Raw genomic sequence first — 13,634 nt, forward strand, 5'->3', positions numbered from 1 at the left:
CTTTTCTTAAGAAATGGCTCTTTTAGGGTTGAATTTTGAGTTATTTAGTAAATTGTGGTGCTGTAATTTGGACTAGGCTGAAATTGCAATTCTAGACCAGGTCGTAAGTGAGCCTCTGCCATTATTCCATAAGTGTGCACACTGCTCATTCCAATCAGCGCATCAGAAGAGGCATCGAATATCTGGAATACTACGATGAACCAGTATGTTACGTACCAGCAGTATCAGAAAATGTATGAACCAGAGGAGTGGTATGCTAAAGAAGAAAGTTATCTAACTTTCCAGCTATTTCCCACCAATATTCAGGTAGGCTGTTATACTCCGTATGCAGTAGTAATCCTATCTATTGGAAATGAGCGGCAGCATAAGAGACAAAGAACATCACAACAAACAATGGTCAATGTAATGTTATTGTTGATGAATTTTATGAGCTTTCTTTATTGTAGGCCTTCACATTTAGTTTTCTTCTGACTCTGAAATATCGCTCTTATCATAGTCGGTATGGTAAAACTGAATAAAACATAAATGGTCAGAAATTGTATTCTCTATAACTTTTATTATGTAGTACTTTCAATAGAACCAATAAGTTTTTTTCTCCTAAGTTAAATGTTAGGTGCTTAAACTACCATTTCATCCGGGATGAATAAAATTATGTATCGCTTAGACTGTAGTTTCTTATTCCCCGACTCTACATACCGATTTTCATTAAATTCTGTTCACCCATTTTCTTGTGGCTCGGAGTTGATATGGACTTACAAACCATAATATACAAATTCTTGAATATCTCTGTTATCATAGCCAGTATGGTAAAAATGAATAAGACATAAATGATCAGAAATTTAATTTCAATTCTGAGTAATGTACAGACAAACACTTATTTTATATATATATATATATATATATATATTGAAAAATTCATAGAAATTATATCACCTTTTACAGACAAATAGTTTGAATGTCCTCAAAGATATGGGGAAGGCGTTGTCCCACGGCGGTTGTTAGCCCTTGATGTTGAAAGAGACTCGAACCTGGGGCGATCGTCTGACAATAGTGCAGCGTGGAATACTTGTTTAGCTTTGTATTCTACTAAGTCCCCTGAAGGGAGTAGAGAAATGTAAAACTTTCGCACAGAATGTCAATAGAATCTGATACGACACTTCTCTACCGCACTGCACTGCAAATTATGGCGAAACATTGTTTACTGGCCGAATAAGTTCCACTATAAATGGTGTTGGACACACATTACTTTTGGAAAAAGAGATGAATTAAAAAAATCACTGTTCTGTGAAAATAAATAATATCGTTCGTGCAATAGTCACTGTCAAATAATCTAGAACTTTCTGAGATACGATGGTTTACCACTTTACTTAATCTCAGTGCAAAAGAAAATAAATTAACTCCTACGGACACAGTCTTTGTACTCTTTGTAATAAGCACATGCAATGTTCTGGCACACGCACACGTAGAAATAAAGTTTCTGCGAAAACAGAAAAAAAATAACGGTTTATGACACAGTCGTGTGAAAGAGAACCAAGTTCTATTTTGACACAGTCTTCACAAAAATTGCGTAGTTTCTCAGGGATAAATTTTCCTCTGGGGCACATCTTTACACTAATTTAATACAATTTCTCGGCAATAAATGTAGGCACAGTCCTTTATGAGGGGAATTAACATAGTCCCTTGAAAAGAAATAAAGGCACCGTATTTCACAAATCAGCACAGTCTTTGAAAGGAAATATCGGTACAGTTTTATGAAAGTAAATGTTAGCACAGTTCTGTGAAATGGATTGACACAGTCTTATGAAAAGAAAATGTCAACACTGTTTTTTCACGGAGTGAATTGGCACAGTCTTTAAAAGGAAGGTTGGCACTGTCCTTTATGAAAGAAATTCACACTGTCCATAAAAGAATTGTACTTTCACTAGGGCACAATTTCACGAAATAGCCTAACACAGTCTCTTGTAGAGGAAACAACTAAAGCACAGTCTTAATGCCCTAAGTCTTTTAAGCACAGTTTCAAAATATCGAGTGATTACTGTACAGTCTCTTGAATTACAAAATTCACAAAAGGAAATAATGTTACTCGGCTCGGTGGACCGATATTATTAGTGAATAGGCTTTCGCTTACATGCAGAGTTAGAGTCCATATAGAAGGCTTTCAACACTCGTATTACGTACTTTCAAACCCCAGTCCTTAACCGGACAGAGTAAGGAACAGTATCACATCAGCGAGATGGCTGGTTCATGACAAAGTACTCTGACACACTGACCTCCTCGAGGCTGGCGACCCCCTTTTATTGCTCAAGGTTGGATGGCGAGACTGGAAATATGAGCTTCTTAAAAAATTAATATCTCGGTCATCCTTTCTCCGTTTTTAATGAAATTTTGGGTAGTAACATTTGTTGTCCAGGCCTACAAGGTGACGTTCTCAAAATTACGATTTAACCTTCTGTTCATGATGAAATGCTATCAAATCTAATAGAACTTTCGGTGTGATGTCACTTGGCCTTGGCTGGCACTCCGTAGCAGCGCTTGCTTGCATGTTGTCCTCCATGATGCTCGCGCACTCGGCGCTTGTTTTGAATCCATACAGTCAGGTGTTAACGCATTCCTCTCAAGAAATACATGAACGCGAATGCTCGCAGGGCATTCCCGTTTCATCTCCCCCTGCTTATGAAAGAAGAAAATTGGTGGTCAATTTTCTTTTTGTTCATGTTCTGGTAAAGTATTTCTTGAGGTTGGCAGATTTGAAAATTCCCAAGCTTCTTCCAAGTCCTTCATGGGTATCGGATAAGGCCGTTTCTTATAAGGTGAAGTGTCAGTGCTCAAAACCCTTGATAACTCCAAGTTTATCAGAAAATATTTCTGGAAATTTCTCGAAAAGCTCTTGGATCGCCTCTGCTGCTTCATCACCACCATCATAATATGGGCTTTCAGCTACACTGGCATAAATCATGAAGTTGTAGCGGTCCTCGATGAACTCGTCATCGATGATGTACGCCATCTGGTCCTCTACGGGCACACTTCCTCGGGTCTCCCCTCTTCGTGGATGCTTTCTTTGACAGGCGGAGCCTCGCTCATCTTGCCTTCTACTATGTCCACCAGGGTCTCAAATTCCGGATGCTTCACTTCATTACAAGCACCAACTGTAGCTCAACAGATTTGGCGTAGAAAAATTTGATCACATTAGCAGGATAATCAATGATTCCCCCATGTTGAATGAGGAAGTCCGATCCAAAGATTAAATCAAATTTCATTTGAGTTAAAATCAAAAATAGATGTTGGAACTTCAATTTCTAACTCAAGAAACGCCTGGAATTTACATTTAATAGCCTTGTCGGGAACTATGCCTTTAACCTTAACTTGGGCAACAGGCAGGATGGAAATGTTGGTCGTCTCTTGTGCCGCATCTGTCAATTTTTGTGAAATTACTGAGGCTTGTGATCCTGAGTCCACTAAAGAGTTGACAATCATATTGTCTAACTTAACAATTATGATCAGTAAACCGCGCTGTATCTGAGGCTGTTGTGGTGTTGAATCCTCATACAGTAAATCCGTATCCTCTAAATACCAATGGTTGATGACTGTGCTACATATTATCTCACCTTCCTCCGGGTTTTCAGGCAATCTCCTTATTGCTTTGTCAAAGTTTTTTTTTGGCACCCGTGGATTCGGGATCCATCTCTGTTCTCTCTGTTCTTCTTTGAACCTCTGCCTGGTATTCCAAAGAAGCTGCTCCAGGTAAACCTTCTTCCCTGTTCTTATTCCTTACATATTCTCTAGTCTCTCTCCAACGTTTCTCTAATTCTTCCCGCTGGGAGTTTCTGTTATCATTAGGTTGGCTAGCTGTCTGCCTCCAGGAAGGTCCTTGTTGAAATGTGGCCCTCTCTTCGTAGGGACGATTTCTAAATCTGCTGTACTGGAACGTTATGTCTCGACGAGTTTCCCTTTCTTCTCGCGGTTCTGAATTTACTTCAACCGGAATCTTCACTTCCGCGGGGTTAGCCGTAGTTTCTTTGGTTCTACCTGCTTTTGTTACATTCTGAGTGTGCGCAATATCGAGTTTCCTCAGGACGTCATCGAGCTGCTCTAAGTCCTGGACATTTGCTGCTACCAATATCTCCTGAACATTTGGAGGGAATTGTAGCGTTATGACCTGAATAAGTTCTTGCTCCGGCAAAGGAGGGTTGAAAAACTGCATCTTTTTAAGCTGTGATATGAGATAATCTGAGTATCATGAGGAATTGACGGAAGTGTTCCACTTTCTAGAGTATAATTGGAGTTTTATCAAGTGCTGAGTTTCAGAACTCCAAAATTGTCTTAAGTAGGGCTTCCTTAAATTCTTGATAAGTGCTGATACTAAATTTGAAAGCAGTGTACCACATTAACGCCCTGCCTTCCAACAATTGAGATGCTATACGTAATCGGCGGTCTGTTTTAAAGTGATTTTTCTGAAAATACTCTTCTTCTTCCTTCCCCGAAAATTTGGCTGGTTTATCCTCAGTCATTTTAACAGCTGTGGAAACATTCATGATTTCTCCACTAGTATTGTGAAGGCTAGATGATGAAACATCCTGTTCAATTTGGGATACTTTGCTGTTGAGAGCTTTTATACCTCCTTGGAGTTCGAGTTTTAGGGTTTTAATTTTCCCATGTACGGAATTCTCAATTTCCTTGACCTCCTTTTCTAAGTCGGTTTTAACTTCTGCTACATCGCGACAGGTACAAGTAATCTGCGTGTGAGCACTATCTAGTTGTATCTCGACACGTTTATCAGCCTCCTCTTGCTGAATTTCAGAAGAGTAATTTTGTTTTCTAACTTCACAAAATTATTCTTAACAGATTCATGAAGTTTGTCTTGAATAGAAGCCATTTTGGTTTGCGCAAAGGATAATTGAGCTGGGACTCCTTGAAATTTTCCCTTTAAATTTGCTACTTTGTTAAGGACTTCCTGAGAAGAAGGGAAAGCAATTTTTAAGTCCTCCGCTACTTGTGATTTGATGTCTTCCTTAATGGTTTCTAAGTCACGTGTTAATTTTTCATTTATCTCTGTAAACTTAGAATCCATTCTTTTGTTAGACTCTTTAAATCGTTTCTCAATTTCGGCACTTGCATTATTGAGTCTACGTTCCAAATTATCATTAACTCCTGCAAACTTTTTATCAACAGACTCGGTTAATTTTACAATGTTAGCCTCATTAGCCTCCCTAAGCTGACCTATACTAGCATTAGTGGCCTTGTTAGCTTCTCTAAGTAGAGTTATATTGGCATCAATATGATTTTCCAAGGCAGTGTTAGATTCTCGAAATTGAGCTCCTAAAGTATTATTAGTGGCATCAATACGACTTTCTAGGTTAACGCAAAGTTGGTTCATGCCAGTATTGGTGGCATCAATACGACTTCCTAATGCGGCATTAGATTCTCTAACTTGAGTCATACTGCCATCTAAGGCAGCAATCCTACTACCCTAGATTGGTGTTACTTTCTGTAATCCTGTCATTTAGACTGACTTTTAAAGCCTCAACAGCAGCTAATATATTCTCCAAATTAATGTCGTTATTTTCACAAAATGCAGAAAATACAATCATTCAATTTTCCAGTGGTAAAGTTCAATAGTTCACTAACACAAATATTAAACACTTATGAGACTGTGCATAAAATCAAATATTGTGCCTGAAATGTTTAAGTACAACGAGAAAAATAATCACTTGTGCCATCAAAATTGGTCCGAGTTCTGTGCCATGAGTTCAAGATTTTATCAAAGTCATTGAATTGAACTTGGTAAAATTTAAAGTATTCACTGAACTGAACTTAAAGTTTAAAGTGTTCACTTCTCCCTGAACTTGAAAGTAAAGATATCATTATTTTCATCCAAGTTAATTAATGTCACTTTGTACTCTTTTTAATTGTGCCCCAACGTCATGGGTGCCACTTTACTATTCACTACCTTCTCTCTGAGACAGGAACACCCGTACTTCAGTTTTGCGGAGAGCATGGATTAACGCTAAGGTGTGTACGATTCATGCTTTAGAGAGTACGAGAGAAGGATAGTGAAACAAGTTCATTTTTAAAGTGGAACTTGCAGTTTATTCAAAAAATGCATAGAAATTATATCACCTTTTACAGACAAATAGTTTGAATGTCCTCGAAGATGTGGAGAAGGCGTTGTCCCACGGCGGTTGTTAGCCCTTGATGTTGAAGGAGACTCGAACCTGGGGCGGTCGTCTGACGATAGTGCAGCATGGAATACTTGTTTAGCTTTGTATTCTACTAAGTCCCATGAAGGGAGTAGAGAAATGTAAAACTTTCGCACAGAATGTCAATAGAATCTGATACGACACTTCTCTACCACACTGCACTGCAAATTATGGCGAGACACTGTTTACTGGCCGAATAAGTTTCACTATAAATGGTGTTGGACACACATTACTTTAATATCGTTCGTGCAATAGTCACTGTCGAATAATCTAGAACTTTCTGAGCTGAGATACGATGATTTACCACTTCACTTAATCTCAGTGCAAAAGAAAATAAATTAAGTCCTACGGACACAGTCTTTGTACTCTTTGTAATAAGCACGTGCAATGTTCTAGCACACGCACACGTAGAAATAAATTAAAGTTTCTGCGAAGACAGGAAAAAAAAAAAAAAAAAAACAGTTTATGACACAGTCTTAACAAAAATCGTGTAGTTTCTCAGAGAAAAATTTTCCACTGAGGCACATTTTTACACGTAATTTAATACAACTTCTCGGCAATAAATGTAGACACAGTCCTTTATGAAGGGAATTAACATAGTCCCTTGAAAAGAAATAAAGGCACCGTATTTCACAAATCAGCACAGTCTTTGAAAGGAAATATCGGTACAGTTTTATGAAAGTAAATGTTAGCACAGTTCTGTGAAATGGATTGACACAGTCTTATGAAAAGAAAATGTCGACACTGATTTTTCACGGAGTGAATTGACACAGTCTTTAAAAGAAAGGTTGGCACTGTCCTTTATGAAAGAAATTCACACTGTCCATAAAAGAATTGTACTTTCACTAGGGCACAATTTCACGAAATAGCCTAACACAGTCTCTTGTAGAGGAAACAACTAAAGCACAGTCTTAATGCCCTAAGTCTTTTAAGCACAGTTTCAAAATATTGAGTGATTACTGTACAGTCTCTTGAATTACAAAATTCACAAAACGAAATAATGTTACTCAGCTCGAAGGACCGATATTATTAGTGAATAGGCTTTCGCTTACATGCGAAGTTAGTCCATAGAGAAGGCTTTCAACACTCGTATTACGTACTTTCAAACCCCAGTCCTTAACCGGACAGAATAACGAACAGTATCACATCAGCGAGACGGCTGGTTCATGACGAAGTACTCTGACACACTGACCTCCTCGAGGCTGGCAACCCCCTTTTATTGCTCAATGTCGGACGGCGAGACTGGAAATATGAGCTTCTAAAAAAATTCATATCTCGGCAATCCTTGCGCCGTTTTTAATGAAATTTTGGGTAATAGCCTTTGTTGTCCAGGCCTACAGTGTGATGTTCTCAAACTTACGATTTAACCTTCCGTTCATGATGAAATGCCATCGAATCAAATAGAACTTTCGGTGTGACGTCACTTGGCTTTGGCTGGCACTCCATAGCAGCTCTCGCTTGCATGTTGTCCCCCATGATGCCCGCGCGCTCGGCGCTTATTTTGAATCCATACAGTCGGGTGTTAACGCGTTCCTCTCAAGAAATACATGAACGCGAATGCTCGCAGGGCATTTCCATTTCATCATATAGATATTTTCTGTAGTACACGGTGCTGCCCGGATACTTTTTTGAATGTTAGGATTTTTACTACCTTTTGTAGTAGAAGACCATCACAGCGAGAATTCACAATGGTAAAAAATGAACACGCTATAATGGATTGTCGTTATATCCGATTTTTTATGAAAGTAAAAAAAAACCACACACACACATTAAAACCCATATGAAATGGCAGTCTGTTTGTTCAAAACTTGTGCCTTCGTGGATGCTATTTGCTTTACGTTGCACCGACACAGATAGGTCTTATGGCGACGATGGGACAGGAAAGGCCTAGGAATGAGAAGGAAGCGGCCATGACCTTAATTAAGGTACAGCCCCAGCATTTGTCTGGTGTGCAGATGGGAAACCACGGAAAACCGGCTTTAGGGCTGCCGACATTCAGATTAGAACCCACTATCTCCTGGATGTAAGCTCACAGCTGCGCGCCCCTGACCGCGCAGCCAACTCACCCGGTCTTTCATGGATGGTTTCCATATGATGGCTTACTTGTTAGTTATTTTGATACTACGTGAACTCATATGTTCAATTTCATTCATAAAAATTATGTTAGTATTACTCCAGAGGCTTTTGTGGCAAGCATATCAGTTTTATTATTCAAACACCATCACCTAACTTAACTTTCAAATGAGAACATATTTGAAGAGCCATTAGAGTAATGATAAACTTTTCACTATAAATTTACATGGTAATAGCCTTTCAGAAATGTACCCTGTTCTGAGAAAATATAACCTAACTTCTGAAATCAGTGATGCACTCTGCTGTATCTTGAGGTGTATAACATTATTTACATAATTTCAGTACATACCATTAAAATTAAGCGATTGTGTACTTTAGCCTTTATTTCTAATGAGTTAACATTTGCTATCGCCCACATTTTTTATGCATTTATTATGAAACGTGTTCCCCTTTTTCCTTTCGAAATTTGTTCACAGTACACCAATTGATGAGTATTACCAATCGCCTCTGACATTGCCTTCGAATGTCGATGAGAGAGCGTGCTAGTCCACGTGGCGAGAAAGCAACATCGAAGATGATCGATTGCATTTAGTATAATCGCTGGAGTGCATCAATATCGACAACGCTGGGGAAAAAATTGCGCACCTTATCACTAATAATAACAACAGATGCATCAGTGATGGCGTTCTTGCTGTAACCAAAGGATAATACAAAATTGAATATAGAATTTTTCAAGGTACAGAAAATATCATCTTTAAAACATGGTTCTCACTGTAAGCCATATTCACTATAATTACACAGTACAACAAATTTAAACTTTTTTCGCTCTCAGAAATGACAATACTCCAATTTTAGTTAATTCGCACATGCTGATTTTGAATCTAAAGTTCGTTCTTCTCTATTACCTAACAGTTATTTGAGAGGACATGATAAACTTTCCGCAACATATTGCATAAGTTATAGACGAGAAAGGTTCCACCTTATCAATACAAATTTATTTATACAAATGTCTACAGTACCGGTTTCGACTCGTTACATGTAGTCATCCTCAGCTGTACACCGTTACCTTCACATAAATAAAATTAGCTGATTTGCCTTGTCCATAATAATAGTCATAATGATAGGATATATCTTCCTCCTAATTGAGCATACTTCAGGGTAAATTCGACTATGTACAATCTAAAATGTGTAGGTGAATCTTTTTGGCCTAAAATCCTGTAAATGGGCTGTTATTAAAAGTACAATTACGTAAACACTTTTTTAAAAATATATGTGATAACATTTTACATGTAAAATCGAGGCCTTGAAATCTCTAATATTGCAGCACCAGGGAAAAAAAAAACTTGTCAACAATAACAGACTATCACTTTTAGTTGAGGCGTGCTCCATCTCTTCTGCTGTCACTCTACTCCACTAGGTGCATTGCTGTTGCAGTTACAAAAAACTAACCCATCAATAACTTATACAAGGGTAACAAGCCAGAGGTTACTAACCCACAGAATTCCATCATTGACATTGAATGTTAAACTTAAATAAACACCATTAAATAATTAAAAGGGATTCTATTTCAGAATGTTAATAAATGCAGAAATTATATGCTGGAAATGAAAAATTTAATATGGTTAGGATAACAACAGTCACATCTGGCATAAAATCATATTACATATACTTCAGACATTCTTATTGGTTAGTCACATGTAAAAGAAAATGTGTAATCGAAAATCAACTAGAAACTTCCAAACAAATATTTTGAAATAGAGGACTTGGTGCTGGTGGGAGGTGCTTGAGCATGCCCCAAAGGTTTTGTGGGGGCCCAGCTCCCCCGTGAAGAAAGATTTTAAAAAGTAGATAATAACAGAAGAAGAGAGAGGAAAAAGTGGGGGGGGGGGGGATTTTGTCATAGTTCTTAACCCTAGCAATACCAAGGTATATTTGACCCTACATTACCACCGGTGGGGGCTGAGTAGCCTAGGAAGAAACTTTTGTTTACTTCATTCTCAAACAAAAGTGAGTTATATGGATATTTGAATTTTTTTAGATCTGATTCATACAAAACTTCAGAAAGGGTAAATGATTCCATATATATGTAAGGGCCATTCAAAAATAAACAGGCTGGAGGCTTTCAAATTAAAATGAAAACCTGTGCCGTTATTTCAGAAGTATTGCCCAGCACTTGTCCCACTGCGACAGTAGGCGGTGAATGGCCGTCTCGTGAAATTCCTGTGGCTGCGTTGTGAACTAGTTCCGAATCTACTGTTTGACGCTGTCGACTGAAGTAAATCGTTTGCCTCTCAGAGTCTTCTTTAGTTCACCTTGGACTTTTTGGGTCGCTGCGACCCTGCTTGCTTCCACTGGAGACTTTGTCGTTTTGACTCGGGTGTGACATCATGTCTCATCTCCAGCGACCACTCGTGACAGGAACTTATCTCCTTCCTTGGCATAGCGAGCAGATGTTCAAGAGAGAGGTCCATTTGACATGCTTTCTGAACTGGTTGAATACCGTGAGGCACCCATTGGGCACACACTTTTAGCGAAATTTCAGTCTGCCCTTAATGATGGTGTGAACATTTCTGACGCTCACTCCAACCTCTGCAGCAATGGCTGCTACCGTAACTCACCGGTTTGCATAATGAGGGCATCTACCTGCTGAACAATGGCATTGGTAATGCGGTGTGGCGTTCCAGAACGTCCATTATCGGCCAAAAACGTGCGTCCTTCCCTGAATCGCTTGTGCTACACCTTGACACTTGCAACAGACATGCAGTGTTCTCCGTACATTTGTGCTATTCTTCGATTAATTTTCTTTCCCCCCCCCACTCCTTCTGCTGTCAGGAAATGCTGTACACCCCTTTGCTCTTCTTTTGAAGCCTCCTTTTCACTGTTGTCAGCATGACTGGGAGCGGTGAACAATCAACGGGTGCACGTGTTCGCTCTGTCGTCACATGATGTGCACCCATGTCCCTCCAGCGACGAGTTTTGGACCTCGGCGCTCTTATAGGGACCACACCTTCTTCCGCTGGCCATTGGATTATGATCCTTTTAACTGTCTAACAGAGATGGCTGTGTGTGCAGGTGCATTGTCGTGGTAGATGAACCAGTCTCCTGTCTGCCACAAATTGGGTCTTTCTTGACGAACACTGTTGCACAATCTTCTTAAAACTTCCCAATAAAAGGTTTGTACGTTGTTCCCTTAAACTTGCCATCATAAAAAATGAAACAAGAACAAAACAGCATTAGCAAAAACAATCGCTGCAGATGAACAGAACAAGCCAGATCGTCAACACAGGCGGCATCGAACTGGCAATGATTTGCGCTATACATGCCTAGCGGCAGACATGCACACTACACAAGCTTCGCCCACGGCAATGTTATTTCGGTTATTTTTTAGTACCCCCTCGTATTCTTCCTTAGTGTCCATATGATTGTATAAATTTGATATTTTTTTTCCTGTTTCAGTAGTGAAGATCATCATGATGAAGACGACGACGATGATGATCATCATCATCAACATCATCCTGATGTCATCAACTGCACACAACTGACTCAGTTAAGTTCAAATTTTGGGAGCAGCAATGAAGTAGGTACCACTGTAAGCCAACCACAGCCACCTCGCGAGAAATAAACTGTGTGGTTTTTACATTTAAACACGTACATTTCGGATGGATGCGGGTATTTTTGTTTTTTTAATTATTATTTTTTCCTTTTCTTTTAGTACTTGGAAGTAGTGAGGATGTTGATTACTCTGGCATTCTAATTTTAATGGCAAAATGACTCGAAAACAAACTTACACACACATACACTCATAAAACACACACACAAAAACACACCAGCATACTGATACTATTTTAAGGCATATTTATGACTGTAAATTCTACATATTTTTTCTTTTCAATTTTTTTTTGCATGTGCAAAAATGAATAAAGTACATATAAGGGAGTAATAATGATGATAATAATAATAATAATATAAAGCTGCTATGTAAAATATTAGTGTAATAATAATATTAATAATAATTAATAAAAATAAAATAAATCATGTAAAATAGTTTTTAGGGTGGGGAGAGGACTTAAGTCTGTGTGTTTGTCAGTAAAGTAGGCCCTCTCCTCATCCCTACTGCACCTTGGACGGTGTTGTGGATACTGTACACAAGAGATGTTGTGACAGTATGGCTATTGAAATCCATTGATGATATATTTAAAACAATGCTGGTACCTGATCAAAGATGTGTCTAGTTTGAAAAAAATTAAAACCATGTAAAAAAAAAAAAGGAACATAAGAACCCTCCTTTCCCCTGTTCCAGAGGATGCGGTCATCTCTGTGCTATCCACTCACATATGCACTGTATTTTTTATGCCATATTTGTTGAACCATATATTATTTTGTGTATTATTCATTTAAATTTGATGCATTGACTGTGAAATGAAAGTATTTGAGCAGTTACTTCAAGCCTAACTAATCACGATAGGTCATATTTTTAGGAGGGGTATATTGGAATGTCAAGAAATAATTGCATGAAATTGTCCAGTATAATTCAGTGAAATAAAATTGTCACGTCCTTTTATTCAGACCACATTCTGCTTCGTTAAAAACAGACCATATAGTTCATTCTTCTCTCTCAAATTGATAATTTTCTCACTTTTTATATACTTGCTCTTTATTGTGTTCTCTAGTTTCATTTTCCTGTGAATACCACACACTCTTCATGTTGTACATTGTCCAAAGCTGTGGTAACAGTTTTAAAACCCTGTATGTAACAGGTACTCTAATGGTACTATATATTAAATGTTAAACTTAATATTGACCTATTTTAACTGATGCCATTTTCCTCACTGGATTATCAAAAACACTTTTTAAAAAAAAAATATTTGTCGTCATAATTTACACATTAAAAGGATTTGTGGGGGGGGGGGGGGGGGGGGTGCATGTATACATAAACATCAACTGGGGCAAAATGCATAATATCAAGTATGTCTCTCCCTCAGTTTATCAGTAGAGGTCCAGATGACAACAAATCACATTTAAAAATTAAAATTTCTGCCATAACTTGAGAGATAATTTATTATAATTCTTATTGTACTAATACCTATATTGAAGACTTACAGTTGTATCCAAAAAGTGTTTTACCCTATTAAAATGGAGTCAAAGAAGAAAAAAGAAAGAAAGAAAGAAAGAAAGAAAGAAAGAACAGCCCCCTCAGGTGCTTATTGCCATACTACTCATATTTTAGGCAGAGGGGGTGAGGAAGACCTGCAAAGATATATCTTCCTTGTAGCTTTTAGGCAGTTAAAGAAATGTACTGGGTATGCTCTTAAGGTTCCTGAGAAAAGTATATCTAAAAATTATAAAATATCACTTTCGGAAATG

At 38.2% G+C, this 13,634-nt stretch overlaps 1 protein-coding gene across 1 annotated transcript in view; it reads left to right on the forward strand.

Moving 5' to 3' along the window:
• The window catches only part of LOC136860514 (protogenin), a 606,373-nt gene extending 593,697 nt beyond the window's left edge, over positions 1-12,676 (forward strand). Inside the window, exon 20 of the mRNA XM_067138762.2 lies at positions 11,727-12,676. Within this exon, the coding sequence (XP_066994863.2) occupies positions 11,727-11,892 (166 nt within the window). The 3' untranslated portion in view covers positions 11,893-12,676. The remainder of the gene's footprint in view (positions 1-11,726) is intronic.
• The last annotated feature ends 958 nt before the right edge of the window (positions 12,677-13,634 follow it).

This window comes from Anabrus simplex, chromosome 1 (genome assembly GCF_040414725.1).
Source record: "Anabrus simplex isolate iqAnaSimp1 chromosome 1, ASM4041472v1, whole genome shotgun sequence".
Taxonomy (NCBI): Eukaryota; Metazoa; Arthropoda; class Insecta; order Orthoptera; family Tettigoniidae; genus Anabrus; species Anabrus simplex.